Genomic DNA, 22,743 nt, shown 5'->3' on the forward strand with positions numbered 1-22,743 from the left:
AGACACCAAGACGGTTAGAAGAGCACAGGAGGGCGCGGTACGCATCAGAGAAGCTCTGAAAACAAGTTTCATGACTGGCCAGGCTACGGTGTGAAAGTTCTGTTTGTTTCTCCTTGATGAAACCCCCCGCCCCTTGGTTCACTCTACTTCCCTGTAAGCTAACCACCCTCCCCTCCTCCCTTTAATCATTGCTTGCAGAGGCAATGAGGTCATTGTTGCTTCACATTCATGCATTCTTTATTCATTCATCACACAAATAGGGGGATGACTACCAAGGTAGCCCAGGAGGGGTGGTGGAGGAGGGAAGGAAAATGCCACACAGCACTTTAAAAGTTTACAACTTTAAAATTTATTGAATGCCAGCCTTCTGTTTTTTGGGCAATCCTCTGTGGTGGAGTGGCTGGTTGGCCGGTGGCCCCCCCACCGCGTTCTTGGGCGTCTGGGTGTGGAAGCTATGGAACTTGGGGAGGAGGGTGGTTGGTTGCACAGGAGCTGTAGTGGCAGTCTGTGCTCCAGCTGCCTTTGCTGCAGCTCAACCATACACTGGAGCATTCTGGTTTGGTCCTCCAGCAGCCTCAGCATTGAATCCTGCCTCCTCTCATCACGCTGCCACCACATTTGAGCTTCAGCCCTGTCTTCAGCCCGCCACCTCTCCTCCCGGTCATTTTGTGCTTTCCTGCACTCTGACATTATTTGCCTCCACGCATTCGTCTGTGCTCTGTCAGTGTGGGAGGACAGCATGAGCTCAGAGAACATTTCATCACGAGTGTCTTTTTTTTTTTCTTTCTAATCTTCACTAGCCTCTGGGAAGGAGAAGATCCTGTGTTCATTGAAACACATGCAGCTGGTGGAGAAAAAAAAAGGGACAGCGGTATTTAAAGACACATTTTATAAAACAGTGGCTACACTCTTTCAGGGTAAACCTTGCTGTTAACATTACATACATAGCACATGTGCTTTCGTTACAAGGTCGTATTTTGCCTCCCTCCACCGCGTGGCTACCCCTCCCTCCTCCCCGTGGCTAACAGTGGGGAACATTTCTGTTCAGCCACAGGCAAACAGCTCAGCAGGAACAGGCTCCTCTGAATGTCCCCTGAAGAAAAGCACCCTATTTCAACCAGGAGACCATGAATGATATCTCACTCTCCTGAGGATAACACAGAGAGATAAAGAATGGATGTTGCTTGAACACCAGCAAACATACACTGCAATGCTTTGTTGTACAATGATTCCCGAGTACGTGTTACTGGCCTGGAGTGGTAAAGTGTCCTACCATGAAGGACGCAATAAGGCTGCCCTCCCCAGAAACCTTTTGCAAAGGCTTTGGGAGTACATCCAGGAGAGCCGCGAATACCAGGGCAAATTAATCCTTTCACATGCTTGCTTTTAAACCATGTATAGTATTTTAAAAGGTACACTCACCGGAAGTCCCTTCTCCGCCTGCCGGGTCCAGGAGGCAGCCTTGGGTGGGTTCGGGGGGTACTGGCTCCAGGTCCAGGGTGAGAAACAGTTCCTGGCTGTCGGGAAAAGCAGTTTCTCTGCTTGCTTGTTGTGAGCTATCTACAACCTCCTCCTCATCATCATCATCGTCCCCAAAACCTGCTTCCGTGTTGCCTCCACCTCCACTGAAGGAGTCAAACAACACGGCTGGGGTAGTGGTGGCTGAACCCCCTAAAATGGCATGCAGCTCATCATAGAAGCGGCATGTTTGGGGCTCTGACCCAGAGCGGCTGTTCGCCTCTCTGGTTTTCTGGTAGGCTTGCCTCAGCTCCTTAAGTTTCATGCGGCACTGCTTCGGATCCCTGTTATGTCCTCTGTCCTTCATGCCCTGGGAGATTTTGACAAAGGTTTTGGCATTTCGAAAACTGGAACGGAGTTCTGATAGCACGGATTCCTCTCCCCATACAGCGATCAGATCCTGTACCTCCCGTTCAGTCCACGCTGGAGCTCTTTTGCGATTCTGGGACTCCATCATGGTCACCTCTGCTGATGAGCTCTGCATGGTCACCTGCAGCTTGCCACGCTGGCCAAACAGGAAATGAGATTCAAAAGTTCGCAGTTCTTTTTCTGTTTACCTGGCCAGTGCATCTGAGTTGAGAGTGCTGTCCAGAGCGGTCAGAATGGAGCACTCTGGGATAGCTCCCGGAGGCCAATACCATCGAATTGTGTCCACAGTACCCCAAATTCGACCCGGCAAGGCCGATTTAAGCGCTAATCCACTTGTCAGGGGTGGAGTATGGAAATCTATTTTAAGACCCCTTTAAGTCGAACTAAAGGGCTTCATCGTGTGGACGGGTGCAGGTTTACATCGATATAACGCTGCTAAATTCGACCTAAAGTCCTAGTGTAGACCAGGGCTTAAAGGATATTGCTTTGGATGCACAGGGAAATTGGTCAACACCAACATCAACTTTGGGCTATTTAATGCTTAATCAATAACAAGACCATCATAATCTTTAATTTACCCATGGATGAGGCATCTGACCTTGCATATACTACCACCACTTAATTGGATTGCATTGTGTTAGTACCTGGCTGGAATAAGATGAGCTAAGTCCAATGTGAACTGAATTTGGACCAGGAAAGAGGTATTGCTACGTTTTTTGTATTCGATCTCAGGTTTAGAAGATGCCCACTCTCAAGGACATGACTATCAAGTTCAAGTGTCCTGGAATACAATTAATTTGTAAATCTGGAAGTGTGCAGATCACATCAGTATTTATTGGAATTACTAGCCAAGTTTATTGAGTTCTACAGTCTTAATATTGTCCCAGTGTTAGACCCAGATAAAAGCAAACTGGCTATGACTTAAGCAATGTAAGACAGAAGCATGCTTGCAGGGAGAAACATTTAGCATAAGCAAAAGTAGCGCCTGCATGATTTTTTCAAAGATAGTTTGCTCTTTTAGGGTCCTATTGGACAAATTGTTGCCTCCAGTTTACAAGGTAGCAAAGGTAATCTATAGTGAGCTTGAACACACAATGCAGAACAAGAAGTTCTGATCCTTTTCTAATGACTACCTCAAAGCAGCCATCCATGCCTGTTACTGACAAACTAAAGCTGCAATTTGATGTGGGACCATTACTTCAGTCTTGAATCTGAAATAATTTGAATCTGAAATAATTATCTGAAATAATAATTCAATGGAATATAATGGAGAGGAGACTAGAGCCTGGTCAAAGTAAACAGAAAAGGGGCTTCTCACAGGCAGACTTTTAATTTGAGTTAAAAGGGATTTTCCTTCAAACTTGGGTTCCTAAACAAAATGTATATTAGCCAAAGGACTTCCTTGCACAGCCAAAGTTGAGTATAATCAAGCAGTGAGTTTTAATTAGCTAGTGATTCCTTCACCCACGAAGTGGGGCTGACTCCTAGTGCATTCTATCATCTGCATGACACAGGTAATACACCCACTTTTAGTACCTTTGGAATAGCTTAAATGAAGCTTGCTCCAGTAAGATCACAGCTATTCTCTTCCCTCAAACTGTGAGCTTTTTCCATGTTAGCCCATGCTCAGGGTCTATCCAAACCCTTTTCACCTCTCCATGCCAGATTACTGTGGCCATTTTTTTTTTTTTTTACTTAAGTGTATAAGCAGGGATGGGCAAACTGCAGCCCGTGGGTAACATCTGGCCCGTCGGCCCTTTTAATCTGGCCCTTGAGCTCCCGCCGGGGAGCAGGGTCGAGGGCTTGCCCCGCTCCAGCGCTCCAGTTGGGGAGTGGGGCCAGGGATTTTCATGTAGGGGCAGCTAGGGAGCTCCACATGCTGCCCCGCCCCAAGCGCCCGTCCCCTCCTCCACCTGCAGTTCCCATTGGCTGGGAACCATGGCCGATGGCGCCTGCAGATAGGACGGCCATGGCGCTGCTTCCGGGAGCAGCTTGAAGTAAGCGACACCCAGAGCCTGCACCCCTGACCCTCCCCGTACCCCAACCCCCTGCCCCAGCCCTGATCCCCCTCCTGGCCTCTGAATCTCTTGGTCCGAGCCTGGAACACCCTCCTGCACCCCAAACCACTCATCCCCAGCCCCATCCCAGAGCCCACATCCCTAGCTGGAGCCCTCACCCACTCCCGCACTCCAACCCCCTGCCCCAGAATGGAGCCTCCTCCCACAGCCTGAACGCCTCATTTCTGGCCCCACCCCAGAGCTCTCACCCCCTCCCGCACTCCAACCCCCATTTCGGGGGCATTCATGGCCCAAGACCTTAAGCACTTCTGAAAATTTTAAAATATAATAAATCAGTATATTAAGAGGAGTAACCAGATTGCATATGATCATATTTATTAAACCACACATTTCCCTACACAGCAACATGGGTAACATTTGCTCCATCTACAGCCTTTTTAAACAGTCTTGCAACATGTCCAAAAGGTCAGCAGATTCAGGGTCCTTTGAACCCTGAGGATTACATTCCAAAGGAAAGGGCTCCTTCACAGAGGACACCCTGCTATTCTTTTATACTTAGGGGTAGGAGGGGGAAGAGAGGACCAGTTCCCATGCCTGTACTCATTTTCACAGCACAACATGACACAGGAAGGTGGTTTCTCAAAAAGGAAATTTCTAGAGTTGCTCTTTCCTTGAAGGGCACCCAGCGGCTTCACCTAGTGAAGAATACATCCACCTGCCTACAAGAGGGAACACTTGCATACAATATCTGTTCTCAGAGCTCTGCACTAGTTCAAATGAATGCATAGCATTCATCCTTTGCACTAGTTCTTCTCACTGCTTGGTGCAATTCAAAGCAAAGCCCTAATGGTTTGAAAGCCAGCTACATAAGACTACTACTTTCATAACAGCAGTCATGAAAGTTAAGATCAACTGAAATCCTATATCAACTCCGTAGCGTACTTAGGGGAGGAGCGGGGCAGCGGCTGCTCCCCCACCAACCACAAGTGGCGCCTTTTTAATTTTCACTCACCCGGCAGTGAGCCGGGTCTTCGGCAGCTCTTCAGCGGGTTCTTCAATCGCTCCGGTCTTCGGCAGCGGGGTGTATCCTTCAGTGCCACCGAAGACTGGAGTGAGTGAAGGACCCAATGCTGAAGTGCCGCTGAAGACCCGGAGCGCTGCCAGGTGAGTACAAGCGGGTGGCGCCTTTTTTTTTTTTTTTTTTATCTCCGCTCCCCGTTTTCTCCACCTAGCTACGCCACTGGATAAACTGTAAAGCCAGTGGCAGAACTCTAAGTTAAGGACCTTTGCCTTTAAGTATCTTCCAATCTAAAGCCTAAATTTAGCAATGTTGAGGGTACTATGGAAGATATTTTAATATGATTTGACATGGTGCTTATTTCACCTTTGCATGGATTTATATTTTGACTTGTGGCAGTAACTTTTGCTACTCACTGTAGTTATTTCAGAAGCTTGCACTGATATGTATCAATCAATTTTGGCCCCACTGAAGTTAACAGCAGCAGTCAGTTTTATCATTGACTTCAGTAGGGCCAGAATGTCACCCGAGACATACATTTTGAAATGTATTAAATATGTACACATTGTTTGGTACCATTGAGAGATCTTAAGCAGCCTCCACTTGAAACAGTATCCACTGCTAACTGGCAGGCACAGTATGACGTCTTCCTTCCCAAAGGATTAAAGTGATCAGGACCACTACATACCTAAGGAAGGATTAAAGAGGAAAACATGCCTTCTGGGAGCCAAATACTTCCTGGCCCCCACCACCTAAGCTATCTGAATACTGTGAGTCCAAAAGAAGCATACTCCTTGCAACATGCCACTGAAGATTTTTAAACAAGCCCTCCCTATTGCTTGTAAAGTAAAATGTAAAACTGGAGATGAGGGCTAACACCTGAAAGTGAAAATGAATCTGTCCTAAAAATGCCCAGACAGAAAAGCCATCAGAAGCCAAGGCAGAATCCTCTCTTCAAAATTTAAGGTTTCTAAACACAGACAAACTTCGCTAAAAAACAAACAAAACAAACCGAGACCCGTCATGCAATTCTCACTTTTGCTAATTAGCAAGTTAAGATTTAAAGCCATGTTAGTACAGAACATCGTTAAATATACTCAGCTCATGTATTTGAAAATATAAGTTTTGCTTTATATAGTGTAAAACGGCTATTACCAGCGTATTTTGAGAAGCAATGAGATCTTAGTAACACAAACCTTCCCCACAGCACTCTGCCATTAAATCTTTGCTGACAATAAGGGAGGGCACTGTGAGTAGAGTTTAGTGATGTTCACCTGCATATCAAGTTATTCAACTGTAATAGTTCAGTTTTAGGAAAAAGCTTTAGTTATATTAGCAATATTTCTTCTGCAGTAGATTTCATATTTCCTAGTAGAGTCCACTGAGAAAAAGGACAGACTATTTTACAAACAAGAATCAGACATCATCTGAAACAGAGAGGCTTTTTAATTTATATATTTTCTCCCCTCCTTCCAATAGGAAACACTATTCAACAAAAAGAAGAATTACAAGGTTCAAATTTTGAGTATTCTCTTTTGGGGCTGCTTTGTTTCTACCAATATATTCATCTCTCAACAAAGATACATACCTACCTCAATGCTAACGTGATTTTCACATCATTAAGAAAATGTAACAACTCTGTTTTGAAAAGATGAAATTTAGCGGATAGCAAAAACGGAATGCTTTACAAAATAGCAAGTTACGCAATTTCCTACAGAAGTATCATATACATGAAAAATATACATTCAGAGGTGAGACTTCATTAACCATAGCTTTGTACAGATGTGTCAAGATAGTAGAAAGCCAATAAGCTTTAAAGTATTCAGTAATAAAGTTATTGACTGAAAGTTCTTAAACAAGATTACTTCAGAAAAGACTTGGTGATGAAAGCGAAGAAAGAAAAATTAAATTTAATCTATTTTGAGAAATATAAAAGAAGTGATAAAAACCTGATAAACCTCTAATCATCATATTTTGGATTTACATTTATGCATTCTAGTATATTTCTTAATATTACAGCATTGAGATTACAAGCTATACTACTAAACCTAAAACAGAAATTAAAAACTAAGATCTACCATTACAAACACAGAGTGATAATAAGACATTTTAAATGTTTTAAAATGACATGAGATTATTAGTAGGAGAAATTAAGAAAAGAAAAAGAAAAGGTAAGTTGTAGGTCAATAAAAAAATGTAAAAAAATTGATTACACAAAACGTAAAGAGGTGGGCCTAGCTTAAAAACAGATATGGGTATCAACCAAACTTACTTCCTGTTCATGAGATGTCTGATTAATGAATGCATGCTTTGTGAAATTCATCTCTTTAACGTCTATCTTCCTAACAACGTCATATACTTTTCTGACCTTGAACACCTGACTTCTTGGAGTTTTATTTCCATTGTAGCCCATGTCATTTCCATTATTGGGAGAGGATGGGCCTATGCGAAAGACATGACAAAATATCCTCACGATCCTTAAGAGACTCTTCATTTGAGCTTCATAGTTACTTGACAAGCTGGGGGGAAAAAAATTGAAGTATTTTTCCGTAAATTAAATGATTCAGTATATAAAGGGGTAAACACAACCCAACACTTCGGGATTTAACAGTTCTCCAACACACATGGCTAAACAAATGATGGATCTATTTCCCATCCCAAAAGGACAAGGAACACATGCTGTAATTTTTATTGATTTCTAACCATATTTAAATTCCAGATATTTTGCAATAATAGCTAAATAAAAATAGCAAATACAAACTTTTAGGGTATATTTTGTTAGTGTTTGTATATACCTACACCATTTCTGAAGCATGGTAAGAGATAACATCTACAACAGTAAGTTCTTAACACACACTAATCATAAACCAAGTTGACTCAGAAGAAAATGTTTTCTCCAAGTGAAATTATCTTTCAGCCTACTACTAGAACTGTGCCAGCCAAAGAGACTGTGCTAAAGTCCAGTATTAGCAAAATACTTGTGCTGAATACATCAAATTAGACCAATCTGCTTATGGGCCAGGATGATAGAAATCACACTGCTTCCACAAAAAAAAAGTTGTGATGAACAGCATGCTAGCTATTATTTTGCCCCATATGTAATATATGTAATAATACTCAAAAAAGTCACTAAATAAATAAAAAGTTTAATACCTGTGTGACTACTTTGGCCAGAACTTCAACTGTAGACCAGTATCCCTGCACCATCAGTGTAATTATTAATATATAATCTAGATATCAGTGAATTCATTCAACACCACAGACTCAATCATGTTCAGATTGCTTTCTGTTAACAAGTTTTACAACCAAGCTTCAAGAATTTTTCAAGCCTGGTAAAAAGGATGCTTGTCCTCTATGAAAAATCTGAAGACACCATAACAGTTTTAAACAACTTCAAGGAGTTAAACTTAGCATTCAACATATTAAAATACAGGTGTTGAGTGCCAACTCTGACTTTAAATACAATAAATCAGTGGTTCTCAACCAAGGGTCTAGGGCGAAGCAGGTTTCAGGGAGTCCGCAAAGCAGGGTCGACATTACACTTGCTAGGGCCCAGGGCAGAAAGCCAATGCCCCACCACATGGGGCTGAAGCTCATGGCCCCGAGCCCTGCCAACGAGCCCTGAGCAACTTAGCTTCATGGGGGCCCAAGCAACTGCCCTGCTTGCTACCCCCAACACTGGCCCTGGCTTTTATATGCAGAAAAACAGTTGTGGCACAAGTGGGCCATGGAATTTTTTTCGCATGTTGGGGAGGGCCTCAGAAAGAAAAAGGTTGACAACCCCTGCAATAAATTATACCCTCTAATTTTTGAGATGCATGTGGTGACATAGCTATAAAAAGCCATATACCTACTATCTTGAAGGGTGTTGTGATAGTGCCCTGACTAGGTTACTGAACCAGTGAATATTAATGTTATAGCATAGGTTGTTCCAATCTATGCAGCATACCAAATAACAATCATGCCCCAACAGTATTATAATATTCCTTAAAGAAGATTTGTCAGTGAGGAAGCAGCCTAGATCTGCTGCAATGGCCTATACATAGTATATAAACACTTGGTATTAAAATGTCGTATTAGCCAGTTTTCAGTATTTCTTAAAACATGGTTTGCGTGTCCGTCGCAGAAGGTAGCATAACCATTTTTAAATAATAACCTAAACCAGACCAAACCACATATAAAATTGGATCAAGCAACATTAGAGTGCCAACAGCATATGAAGCACTGTACTAAACAAAGCACTTCTTCTGATTTTGATTGGGTCTGAAAGAGTTCATCCTCTAAAAAAGGAAACAAAGAAGGGGGGAAACTACATTTTTTTAAAAAAGACTGCCTTTTTTAAATAAAAGGTACTACTAAAATATTTGAGTATTTAAATTAACACCTTTTTGGAAAAGTGATATGTTGAGTTCACATCTTTCCTGCTGTTGTTTGATCTTTGACCAGGGAGCTTTTTTGTAAGCCAAGATTAACAAAAAACAGTATTACAATGTGACAGAAAAGGCTGCATTTTCCCTGGTTAAATTTTAAAAAAGGAAAAAGAAAAACAAATGTACAGGTTCAAAATCGTGGTCACCTAAGGCCTTGGTCATAGCCACACATTTATCATTTTGGAGATTCTTATCTAGCCACCACCAAAGTTTCTGAACACAAGATTTTTTAATTTAGATATGAGACAAACTTAATCCATCCATGTGGATCAGCCTAACGGCAATGCTTTCCACATTAGAATTTGGTTCCAATCTTTTGCTTCCCAGGCTGAGAATGCTTCACAAGTATACGACCAGCCCAAAAGAAGAAATAAGCTAACATTTTCCCTAAACTAGTATTAATTAATCCTGGATTGAGTTCCATCCAGTCCTCTTCTGCAAATAGTATCCCACCACATCTGCTATATATGTTTCAGAAAAGCTATACTAGACATGCTGAGTATTAAAAAGAGATACTACTTGCATCGCTCCACCTGCAAAACTAGCTTCCCTTAGTTACAAAGGTTAACTATACAAGCATCAGCATGCATTGTCTAGGTACTCATGACCCCCAACACTAATACCTGACTACCTCATAATTTATTTGAAACACTTCCGTGCGTGGAGAGGTATTATGCCCATTTTACATATGGGGAACTGAGGCACAGAGATTCAACTGTGACCTTAGGCAAATCACCTAAAGCTTGTGGCAGGGAACTAAACCCAGGATCTCTCAAGTACCATTTCTTCACCTGCACGATGCTGGTAACAAAATAACCGCTATAAAACCTTGCTGAAGTATAGAGATGGCTTGCAATGTAGGAAGTGGGAATAACCAACAAAGTTTTTTTGAAAATCTGAAAGTATTTTGCCAAATTTTTTCATTATACCCCTTGAGATATAAAATATTAAGATTTTTTTTTTTAAACTACTCCACATTGCATATACAAAAATGTCACTCCATTTCTGTTAGCTGACTCCTATAGGTTGCTTTCATGTTTCAGCAGGATTATGTGCCGTTTGTGACACTACCATCTTACACGGTGGTACATTTGTTGTGACTCTATGAATTTAGAGACCTAAAACAATGCATTGCAAAAATGTATACATTTAATCTGGTGTTCAACTCAAAAGTCTACAGGTCTTTTAAAACAAGAACAAAAAAAACAAAAAGTGAGCTTATCTTTGTATGCAATACATAAAATTAAAATGGCATTAAACCAATGCACTTTAATGTTGTTTAACTTGCGATGAATTAATATATTTTTTAAATATACCTTTAATGTTTTTCTAGTGAAGTAGATCCATGTCAAAAGGAGAAGGCAACAAATGAGTTTGTGGAAGAATCTGAAGTTCTAGACATAGTAGGAAGCTCTGACCTGCTACCTACAAATTGGATCCATACTCGACAATGCTGGTAAAACAAATTTAGTTGGGAGTGGAAGGGGACCTATTTGATCCCCTGTTGATTGAAAGGACAAGCTGCCAACTTCCCTCAAACTGTTCATGAGCATTGCCCAAATAAGTCCTTTCCTTTCCTTGATACAGAGAATCTATCCAATTAATACCCTCTCTCTAAATCACTCCTTTTCCAGAAAGGTTTCAAGAAGGTTTTAATGAGGCAATTCCACTCTGGAGTTATCTTATTTCAGTTAGCCCTTTCAGAGAAAGTCTCACTCACTTCTCTAGCAAGGGACAAGAGAGTCTGTGCCAATCCATTACTACTGAAAGCAATGAAATCTGGTAAACTTTCCTGTAAAAAGTAAGAGGTGTTTTATGCCAACAACAAGATTGCGTGAAGTAACAAAGAAGGTCAGTGCAAGACAGAGTTAGCAAGTAGCTTACAAGGTCTGAGGTAAAACCTATATCCCACCACACACTGTACAGCAATGAAAGATGTAGAACACCAGAGGAAGAATGGACTGAGGTGGAGAAAGGTGCAGAAAAGATATTGCCAATGGCAGGAGCTGCTTCTCAGAAGTGCTCCTAATAGCAAATTCAAAGAAAGAACCAGCTTCTTCTGGGTGTCAGCAGACATATCCAGAGGCAAGATCCTACCAGGACATTTTAGTAGGCTTACAAAGAAAAATCTTCTTTAAATGGAGTTCTCTAACGTACAGGGAGCCAGCATAATAATTTGACACTAGAGAAGTGAGTACACTTGTATGCAAGACTACTGACATCCACTTTCTGCACATTAGTCTGAAGAATTGGGACATAAGATACTTATACGGGTGTTATTAAAGGAGCGAGAGGAGGTGAGGGAATGGATGAGGATGGCAACAAACGAAGTTGAGGCAGTGGCATAATAGCCATACAGGATCAGACATGAGGCCCATGTAGACCAAGATCCAGCCTGCAATAGCAACATGATTCAGATGCTTCAGAGGAATACTTAAGACAATGCTGTCAAACAGCAGAAGCCTGATTTGTGGAGTAGCTAGATGCGAGAAGAGAATTCAACTTAAGGAAAATGCTAGTGTTAGACAGCAGAAGCAAAATGAAGCATGGGAGATAGGAGTACCTTGTATGTGAGGATACTCTTGCCTTGCAGAAGCACCTATGTTAGGGCAACATTTAGCTGAAGGAACATGAAGCAACAAGTTATAGCTAAACTGTATCAAAATGGTAGACATGGCCTGTAACGTTACACCCAATATTCTTCATAGAAATATTGTTATGATATGAATATAGCATAACAAAGATATGTTTTATGCAAGAGGAGTCATGTGAGATTAATGGATAGGTTATGATTTACTGAATGTGATTATCCAGTGCATATGCAGGTATCATTTCTGTACCTAAAGTTAGGAATATGGACTATGTAACTATTACAACTGGGTGTTTTTGGAAGACACCCACCATACAACAGGCCATCACATTTGATGGTCCATTAGGCAGAAACAACAAGACTGAAGATACTAATCTCTCTCCTTCCTGAGAAGCATCCTGAGACGTAGCTGTGACGCTACCAGGCCAGGTGGCCTTGTCACTTGATACTAAACATTATCTTGGACCTGTAACTTTCCACTAAAAGAAGGGGGGTGAGGGGATCTGTCAAGTTGGAAAACAAAAAAAAGAGTCCAGCCTTATGTAAATATTATTGAAGGGTGGGGAGGAGGGCAAATGGGACTCTACTCCATTGCCTGCCTGCCCAAGAAGAAAGACAGCTAAAAGACACCTGAAGGGATGGCAAGGGGGGAGTCCAGACTGAGACAGTGATCCAGTCTGAAAAGAGGTATAACTGGAACTCTAAGCTACAGAAACTTTGCAACCTGCCTAAAACAACATTTAGAGTAAGAAATTACATTTTGTTACCTGTTTCTTGAGTGTATTAAGCTTAGCTTGCGTATTTTGTTTTATTTGCTTTGTTCTGTTTATCTCTTATACTCACTTAAAATCCGCCTTTTAGGGTTAATAAATTTGTTTTGTTTATTATTAAACTCAGCTTGTGCAATTTCTAACTGGGAGGGACAGGGGGCAAGAAGTTGTGCATCTCTCTCTTCACATTGAGGTAGAGGGTGAATTTTTATGAGTTTGCATTGTACAGATCCTTGTATACAATGCAAGACAGTATTATTTTGGGGTTATTTCCGAAAAGGGGTGTACACGTGAGTGCTTGGTGAATCCTCTCACACAGAGCTGACTTCGGTCTGTGTCTGCAGCTGGGTGTGGCCCTACGTGTGTGTGTGGAGCCCAGAGAGCTGAATTCAGCAAAACAGAGAGAGGGAATCCAGACTAGTGGAGCAGGAGGCGGGGCTTAATACATCAGATGGCATCCCAAAGAGGGTCTAACCCATCACACAGTCATTAAGGATTCTAAAGACACATGGTTGAGTATTATCAACATAGGTACATAAAAATCTTAAAATTAAAAAGGTACAAATGAGATGACTAGGGAATAGGCAGCAGGAAAGGGCCAGGAGATTATGTGTCTTTCACAGCTCGGCAGACAGCTTGTTGAATTTGGATGATCTTGACACACCAAACAAAATGCATTAGCCCATAATAAACCCATCCTAAAGATCTACTTACCTTAAATCTCAAAGAATGACTATGGACCCCATGCTTTGCAGCTTACTACCTGACCCTAATCTGCCTTTTCAAGTGAAAAGAGGTGGCAGAAAACTCCACTAGATCCTAGATCCGTCACTACAGAGCCCCCAAAATCATAATGCCTACCTGATCTCCACTTAAAAAAAAAATGCACTGTTTCTTTTAAAGAGCCTTTTAAAGAGATTCGTTTAAAATGCAAAATGAAAGCCCCACTAGGATGGTCTTTCTTCAAATGTTTCTACCAAGTATGACTGATATTTGTCTTCATGCCAGTCGGGCAAGAAATCAAATGAAAATAAATATTCTGTTCTTGATATAACAAGTGGAACTAAGTATCTTTAAGCATATTTTTCATTACTGACCTACTTGCATATTTTGACACTTACCTAAGTAGTTTGTGACCATTTGTTGTAGCAACTTCAGCAAGGCTTGTTAGGATCTTAAGGTACTGGCTTTCACTCTGCTGGGATAAGTGTTCTAGAACTTGCCGTAACTGGATATGGTAAAATAAAGTAGATAACATGTTCTATTACAGATTAATCCAAAATAGAACATATAGCTAGGTGAGGCAGGAAACCCATAGAAACGGTAATATGTATGTGCCCAACCATTTCATAATTAGCACCTAATACTCAAAAAGATCTTTTAAACTGAAAATTTATTCAAAAATTTATTTTAGAAGTTGGTTTTTGTATTATAGGACTTGAGAATATAGCATGAATAAATGCTCTGAAAGTACTAATAAAAAAATCATCATTATGCAAAGTGTCATTTTTTTTTGGTATGAAAATCCATCAAGTACATTTTAGAATTTATGAACATGTAAGAAGGCAAATTCAAGATCAGCACAAGCTTCATCACTCTGCCGATACGACTAAGTTTCTTGATTTGTTCCTTTGCTGCCCAATAATGTTACATTGATAGCCTGGCTGATCCCTAACTTTCACTACCTCCATTCTTATTCAAATAGTGATGAGCTCCAAAGTCCAAATTGTGCTAACCACCAGTTCTTTAAATTCATTCTCTCCTCTTCCTTGCTAAACAACTTTACTTCTCCCAAGCAGACTTATCTTGCCAACAACCAGAATCTCTTCTCTACCTTCAGTTCCTCCTTTCACCCCTCATCTGCACCCTTCACTGTCCAGGACCTTAGAGAATTTTTGTGACTGGGAAAACTTTCAACTCTTCTATCTGTGCTCTTCACTACATCCTTTCATGCCTGCTGTCATCCCTTGTTACTTTTCCTATTCCCTTCTCTTCATGCATATTTTTGCATCCATCCCCCCCAAAAAGCCTGTTCCTCAAGCAAACTAAAAAAACCTTCAGCCCTGCTGAGCTCACTTTCAACCCCCTTCTTTTCATACACACCCCAGCTGCAGCTTCTTGTCTTAATGCACACCAGGGAATTTCTGGTAACCATTCAAATGAACAGTGGGTCAGACCTACCCTCCCGCAGGGAGTCTTTGGCACACTACAGTCTTCCGTCAGTTTCCAGTCCTAGCCAGCTTTCTTGCATGATGTGGTAGCTGCCAGCCTACTCTCATGCCAGGTCAGCATCCAGTTGAGCTGTGCTTCTTCCTTCCAACTCCTCCTTCCAGCCTGACACCCAGGCTGACTGGGGTCACCGAAGCTTAACAACACCTTCCTAACGCATATGGGGTTTGTATACCCCATCACAGCTACTTTATTCTCAGGACCCAACTTTGGGGTGGGTTGGGTCACTGACCCTGGCGCCTTGCTGAGAGGGGCACTTTCAAAGCAGGATGTCCTGTCCCTCCTCCCCCTGGCTGCTCTGTGGCCATCTGCAGCTGCTGCTTCTCCTGCCTCTACCTCAGCTTGGAGCTGCCCCGGCCAAGCTGCTCCTGAGAACCTCCTGTCTGCTGTGCAGAGCACAGGTGGACAGCCGATGTTGGGGTGTTCCCATCTTCCCGCCGTGTACCCACTCTCCATTGAGCTGGGGGGGAGGGGCAGAAGTCTGTGCTGCTACCAATTTCACAACCTGAAGAACATGTCAGTGACTGTGAAATAAGCCCTTCCCAGTGAAATCTGATCTCCCTGAAATTAGCTGGACTGCAGAGGGACAGGACTTGTCTTTCCCCTGCACAGCTGTTACCAGAGGGAGATCAGTCCTACCCCCACAGCACCCTCACTTCTGCGCTACAGCAGCCCCAGAGCTGGGCTGGGGGCTGCCTCCCCCCAGCAGCTCCTACCCATGCTCGGGTGGGCCCGGGCTGGGGGCTGCCACCACCCCCCCCGCAGCCCCTGTCCAAGCTCAGGGTGCCCTGCCCAGACTTGGGGCTGCCACCCCCCAGAGCTGCTCCTGCCAGGGCTGTAGGCAAACAGGCTTCAGCCGGAACTCGGGGCTCCTGACCCTGCAACTCTTGCCCAGGCTCAGGGTTGCCGACCCCCCACCCATCCCCCTCAGCTCCTGTCCGGGCTCAGGGACTTGGGCTGGGGGCTGCCACCTCTTGCTGCTCCAACTGGAACTAAGGGCTTTCACCCCCCATAGCTCCTGCCTGAGCTCCAGGCTTCCGCCCCCTCTGCCTATGAAATTGACCAAACTGAACTGTGAATTTGGTAGGGCCCTAGTCATGAGTTCTGTGCTTAAAGAGACAGCTCACTGTCTCTCTCTCATACACACACTCTCCCCCCCAACACATACTTGTATTACTGTTGTTGTTACTTCTTGGTACTTCCTCTCAAAATGCACAATGCATATATATTCTCTGTAACTTTATTCTTTCAAAGTTAGTTAAGGATTACAGTACTGTTATTTTACTTTATTGGTCTGCACATTTCATAATTTTATTTCTCTTTTATGTTTAAAATTCTTTGAGTAGTGAGTTCTAAAATGCCTGGCTGGAGTAATTATCATTACTACCTTTATTACCATATTGTGCTTTGTAATTCATTATTTAAAGTGGTACAACCAAATAATAGTATCCTTCTAGAATGTAAATTAGGTTTGTATTCACTTTAGCAGAGCCAGTTTAAAAAATATTAGCTAAACACATAACTTTAGACACTGTGCACATGGAGGTCACTTATTTTTAGTTATATCTGTAAAATAACTTAAAATTTGTATGCAAATAAATGCAGTTCCAAGTATGGTACTCATAGCAAGGATGGAGTCAAATGCTAGTGAGTCACGTACATGATTGTGATCAGTAAACAAATTCCAAAATAAATTAGGAAAATTCCTATTCTTAATAAAAGAGAAGAATCCTTAATCACATATGTTAAAATTAAATAAATACATTTTTAATGGAGTGAAAAACAATGGACTAAAATACAGTAGATAATGGCACTAAGAGTGTGTTAGAGAAAGTAAGGAGAGAGAGACTGATGTAGACACAGCATAGAAAATATGTATTACCATGTTTTCCCGTAGCTCTTCATTCTGTGTCATTTGAATAATTGCCTGGAAGAGTCTAGGATGATGCTGTATTAAAACTTCACAAGTCTCTCCATACCCACCCTGTAAGACAGCATTTTTAAAGCAAGAAACTATTATAAAACAATTTTAAGAACAAGTGCTATATACATCCTTACAGACAGGCAATCCATCCTCAGGGACCTATACTAAAGAGCAAATGCAAAAGACTCAAAGTCCTCATCTCAAAGTAAAGACTTGAAAGTTAAATAAAAAGTGAGCTTCAGGTGTTGAGTGGATTTTTTGTTAATACAGATAAATGAACATTCATGTGTCAAGCATTAGTAGTCTCAGTTTCTCTTCTCAAGGTAATCAATTTCATCTTTGAAAAACTACAATAACTTTACATTCCAGCAGCCATTTTAACTGATAATTAAGAAGAATGCTGAAAACAACAGAGTTATACATAAATCATATTAGCTCCTGCTTTCACATTTGGTGGGTATTGCTATTCTAGCTTGTTGCACCCAGAAAACTACTTCCCCAAAACAGGATTAAGATGTCTTAGTTAAAGATTCCCAAATCCCAAGCTCAATTTTTTTTTTATCTTATAGATCCCGGCAATAGGATAATCCCATAAACAATGTATAACTTTTTAAATTAAAATGAACAAGACAAGAAAATTGAAGTATTATGACTAGATATGCACCCAAGACACAAGGTTTAAAAATGAACTTCCCAAAAGCTTCCCAAAATCTGGAGTTCTGAATTGTATCACATCACTAATTTTGTTTCAGGAAATCTACCCTAGATGACTTTTTGGATTTCCGTACCAGTCAACAGCACTTATGCTTCAGTTATATTTAACAGTATTAGAATATTAATATAGGTCTTTATAACACTCAGTTTCCTCAACAGTATCACACCAGCACAATCTTCAAGGTCCTGTGTCACAAACATCTTTACAGACAAAGCTCACTAGCCAGGACTCCTTTAAGCACCAGTAAATGACACTTTAGAAGTCGGCCAAGTATAATCCTCCAGAACTAAGCACTTGCACAAACACATCCCAAGTTTCTGTAAGCCCACAGAGGACAGTACTTCAGGTATCCAACTAGAGTCATGCCAGAATATGCTGACTGATGAAGAAAATATACAAAAGTAAGCAGCTACACATATTAGAGGAATCCCCAGCTTGCTTTCCTTTCACAGCTCACTCAGCACAGAACTGAATCCAGGCAGAGTTTAGCTGGCTGACTATTAGAGTCTAAAAACTAGTCTCAGTTCTGCCATCTGATTTCTCAGATGTGGGGGGGAGGGGGGGAGGGAAGAGAAGAAGAATATATTCAAAATTAAATGCACCAAAGGATCAGTAACCACTCCCTTCTCATCACAAATGAGTTGAGCTACCAACGCAGAACTATTAAGAGTGAGCAATAAAAATCAGTAGTGATTAGGAAATATAGTTTTGATAACTATATAAGAAAGCCACATGCTAAGGATGGCCTAGCATGCTATTTAAAAGGATATAAAGTATGAGTGAGTTAAAAAAGAATTGGGTAAGTTCATGGAGGATAGGTGGCTATTAGCCAAGATGGTCAGGGATGCAACCCCAGACTCTGGGTGTCCCTAAGCCTCTGACTGCCAGATGCTGGGACTGGATGGCAGGGGACAGATCATTCAATAATTGTTCTGTTCATTCCTTCCGAAGTGTCTGGCATTTACCACTGTCAGAAGACAGGATACAAGACTAGATGGGCCATCGCCATTTTTATAAAGCCTCTAACTATTCTCTTCAGTACTGTCCTAGAGGCAGCAACATCCTTAATACTCTTTCCTATCTCTAGGATTCCAATGTATCATTTACCCACTTTCTAACTTACACTGTATAGATTCCACCTACTTTTCTGGCAACTAACCAGCTATTTGTTTAATTTTTCTAATTAATGTCAAAATTTTCCACTTACAGAGAATCTTGCATATGCTAAATGGTGTCACATGAGTTCTTCCAGTCTGATCTCATGTTTGATAAACTAAAAGACACTTTACAGGTTAAACCTGATTTGGAATTATACTAAGGTATGTTACTCCCTAAGGTTTTTGTAGAACCAAAAGAAATGCTAGCGAAAATGTAGACCAGGGATTGGCAACCTTTGGCACGCAGCCCGTTAGGGAAAGCCGCTGGTGGGCTGGGACAGTTTGTTTACCTGCAGCCTGCAGGTTCGGCCGATCGTAGCTCCCACTGGTTCACTGTGGTTCACCGTCCCAGGCCAATAGGGGCTGCGGGAAGGGCAGCCAGCATATCCCATTGGCCTGGGACAGTGAACTGCTGCCAGTGGGAGCTGCAATCAGCCAAACCTGTAGAAGCTGTAGGTAAACAAGCCATCCCTGCCCACCAGCGGCTTTCCCTGGCAGGCCACATGCCAAAGGTTGCCAATCCCTGATGTAGACTGAGGGAAAGCAGCGTACTGGAGCTGAGGGAACTGTGCCCAAAGTGATAGTAATTAAAGCCCGTAGACTTATTAGATACAAAGGTGATTCTAAAAGTGCTACGAATTGAGCAAGACATTTTACAGATTAATCTATTAAACACCTCGTTCAGAATCATCCCTCTTTAAAAGATTCCAGAAGCATGAATAGCAGAATTGCTGCCAAACACATGTAGACATTCTTTAACTGTAAGTGACCAGGCATGAATCTGTCTGTGCAGTCTTCAGAAGGTAGAAGGCAATAAGAGAGCTTGCCTAACTTTTAAAGATGACTTGGAAATAGTGTATTTAATATCCTGAATCTTGACCCTTTGTCTTGTCAGACAAAAAGAAACAGGTCACTGGAGTTACAAGATACTCACTAACGTACATTCTATAAAACCTCGTAGACTTCTGACAAAACTAGATTTTGTTTTGCATGGCAGCTGAAAATGTGTAGGAACAGGAAGTCATAACATCCTCATCCTTTTTAAAATAGAGGCCTGGATGTAGAGATTGCAATACCTTTGGAAAAACTGAAGGCTCAGCAGCAAAATCTTCATCTCCTTGAAAAGTTAACATCTGAAGTAATAAGTTATTCTTACGTAGAGGCCTTCGGCACTTAGCTGTTATAGCAGTTTACACATGAACACCTAAAAGAGAATGTATTACCCCAAGATGATATAATTATGGTCTGAATAAATGTGGCCTTTAAGAAGAGACTAACTGAATGGCTGTTTACTTCTTTTAAGACCCTAACCTTGTGAGCAGCTATTTTGTGACAGAAGCATCAATCTTCTATATGCCTACCCTAATAAGAAGGTAATCTTGGTTGATCTAGATTATAGCAAGAATATACATTCTTCCTAATTACTCAGGAGAAGAAAAATAAAACATTTTCTAATGGAATTAATAGACAAAAAATAGCATATGTTGTGCTATTCTGAACTAATCCAAGAAGTCAAACCAAAAGAGTCAGGTGGAACTGCTTCACTGTAACTCCTCAAAAGAGGTCTCTGACCTCTAGGGATGAAGTCCTTGTTTTCAGATAGCAGAAACAAAGGAGGAGAAAAAAAATCATTCCATATCAATTGTACACAAAACACTGGTTAATGTAAAGCACATGTATACCTGTACACAGAGATCCAGTGGTGTAACTCCATTTTTGTCTGGTAAGTATTTGGCTCCTCTCATCAAAAGGATTTGTGCGGTGTCTCTTTGACCATGGCTGCATGAAACACACAAGGTTTACCAAAACGTATTTAGCCCCTGAGTGGTACATGTGTCTACATTAAATAGCTAATTAACAGTGCAATAGGTGTTCCTCCAAAACTTTGATTCCCAGCCCAATACAAACTAGAGACCAAATGCATAAAGTTACATTACAGAAATCCATAAGCAGAAGCACAGCATGGAAGATGACACCTCTTCTGGTCCCTCTGACATACTGCTAAGTGGCTGTTCTCCAGCCTGCTTCAAAGGTATATTATTGGCCTGGCCTGGAATTTTTTGCCTATTCATGCAGGAACAGTCTGACCACAAGTAGCCCCTAGGCCCATTTGATGGTTCCTGAGTTTAATACAGTGCACAAGGAAAAATATAGGCATTTTTAATGATACTTTTACATTGGAAAAGTGTACTTAGAGAAGATGAGATATTATGATTCTTTCCAGATGCCTAGTAAGCTTTCATCCAATAAATTTTAAATAAAAGAATCACTTACATAATTTGTTTCTAACTAACCATGTTCTTACAATAGACTGTAAGGGTAGGAAAACAGAAGTTATCCCTTATTAAAAACTCTTGCCAAATACAGCCATGTTAAATATACTATATTTGCATTAGTGGTGTTTGAAAGATAGAACAGACCTATTCTGTCATCTAGTACATCATCCTGACAGTGCAATAACATGGTGTATGCGTGTGGTTTTTTTACAATAAGTTTTTAGTGTCTAACCTAGATAAAAGTATTCAGAGTGATGGGCTTTACTACTTCCCTTGGGAGACTATTTCACAGTCTAATACATCTCATTGTCAAAGCTCTGGGTCAAGGAAACAATATAACTACTTTATGTAACATATAATCAGCTATTTTCTCGCAGCCAGTGGTGGCGCATTAAAGACCAAAAAGCGGTAAGTATGCCACACACCCCATACAGTTGCACTTAAGAAAATTAATTTTCCAAGTAAATTTTAAAGGAGAAAGGAAAAATTAGATATAAGTGCTTCTATAGTCACCAGAATACTATAATAGGATGTTATATTATATTGGTGTTAGCCTTTATGACTGCTCACTTTTTAGGCATATATCATCCATTACAGTAGTTTTTAATTCAGAATGGGTGAAATTCAGCCCTCCAGGAAGACCTGGCACAAAGACTTCTACACCAATCAAGGACTGTCTTTACTCTCTGCAAATGAAGCAGTTGCACAGAAGAGGATTACTTGGTTGACTACTACTCAAAACCAATTGGCCTAAAACCATGCATAAGAGCTTCCATTACTACTCCAGCTACAGAGGCTCTATGCTGCATTCTAATGCCCTAACCCTATAATAGCCCTTAAACATCTCCTACAAAGCCCAAGTAATGTGGCCTTAAGTGTATTACATGAATTTCATTTTGCAAATAATTAGTCTTAACCCCTGTATGCCCTTAAACATAGAAAATATTTAGCAGTCTTATTGGGGATATACACAATATTACAATGCAAATGGAATACAGAATTAGCATTTCAGGGTTCTCCCCTTAAATTTACCTGAACCAGGCAGAATAAACCAGGTTTATTCTCAACCAAGGATTTTTCATTGTTAGAAGTTACCATTGTACCCACCACACACTCCTTTCTTTTCTGAAAGGTTTAAATGCCTCTAATCTGGAGCAACTCAGCTGCTTCTTCTAATATCAATACCAGTCCCTAAATTGAATGCCAGAAGACATTCAATTAGCTAGCCACTATTTATTCTCTCCTTCCCCTCTCCCCAACTGTCAACATATGTCTGACCTCCAGCAGACCAGTCTCCCACAATCTAGCTCTTAGCAGGCCAATGGGTCAGCTCATTTCTCACTTTGTTTACATTTATAATTTCACCACAGGTGAACTATTTAACCTGTAATCAAAGCACCAGGATTACAGAATTGTAGATGTCCTAACAAACAGCTGAAAGGATCCAATTAGAATAAGAAGCTATTGGAAATTGAATTAATCAATGTAGAAAACAAAATTTCACTCAAATACAAAGTCTTTAGGACATGATGTGTATTTTATGACAGATTAGTTTAGATAGCTGATTCACTTTATGTTGGTTAGTTTATAACGGCATGATTTATAAAGGCGTATTTGACCATATTATAGGTTAGCATCCATTACAGCAATGATTCCAAACCATTTCCATTATAATCCACCTTTTTCACATGTTCAATTTGCAACCCCCTGAATTTTTTTTTTTTTTAAA

The 22,743-nt window shown here is 41.1% G+C and overlaps 2 protein-coding genes across 6 annotated transcripts in view; both read right to left on the reverse strand.

Moving 5' to 3' along the window:
* The window catches only part of HACE1 (HECT domain and ankyrin repeat containing E3 ubiquitin protein ligase 1), a 91,803-nt gene that overhangs the window by 49,348 nt on the left and 19,712 nt on the right, over nucleotides 1-22,743 (reverse strand). For 4 of the 5 annotated variants that reach the window (XM_073336881.1, XM_073336879.1, XM_073336883.2 and 1 more), the window contains 4 exons: nucleotides 20,421-20,517; nucleotides 16,825-16,926; nucleotides 13,835-13,941; nucleotides 7,196-7,442 (listed from right to left, as the gene is read on the reverse strand). In XM_073336881.1, coding sequence (XP_073192982.1) covers nucleotides 7,196-7,442; nucleotides 13,835-13,941; nucleotides 16,825-16,926; nucleotides 20,421-20,517 — 553 coding nt within the window. The remainder of the gene's footprint in view (nucleotides 1-7,195; nucleotides 7,443-13,834; nucleotides 13,942-16,824; nucleotides 16,927-20,420; nucleotides 20,518-22,743) is intronic. The other variant, XM_073336880.2, reaches the window with a different exon arrangement.
* On the reverse strand, nucleotides 326-7,152 carry LOC140908890 (uncharacterized). Its single transcript, XM_073336885.2, has 3 exons — nucleotides 5,486-7,152; nucleotides 1,423-2,023; nucleotides 326-844 (listed from the first exon to the last, which is right to left on the reverse strand). Exons 2-3 carry the CDS (start codon nucleotides 2,000-2,002, stop codon nucleotides 690-692), a joined length of 735 nt encoding a protein of 244 aa, XP_073192986.2. The 5' UTR covers nucleotides 2,003-2,023; nucleotides 5,486-7,152; the 3' UTR covers nucleotides 326-689.

Source organism: Lepidochelys kempii, chromosome 3 (assembly GCF_965140285.1).
Source record: "Lepidochelys kempii isolate rLepKem1 chromosome 3, rLepKem1.hap1, whole genome shotgun sequence".
In the NCBI taxonomy this organism is placed as follows: domain Eukaryota; kingdom Metazoa; phylum Chordata; order Testudines; family Cheloniidae; genus Lepidochelys; species Lepidochelys kempii.

What these genes read in the sequence shown, in the direction of transcription:
- LOC140908890 (XM_073336885.2), bottom strand. Translation starts at nt 2,002, where the DNA reads ATGCAGAGCTCATCAGCAGAGGTGACCATGATGGAGTCCCAGAATCGC. An exon ending in AGGCGGAGAAGGGACTTCCG is followed by an intron (nt 845 to 1,422) that starts GTGAGTGTACCT and finishes TTTCTCCACCAG; the next exon opens with CTGCATGTGTTTCAATGAAC.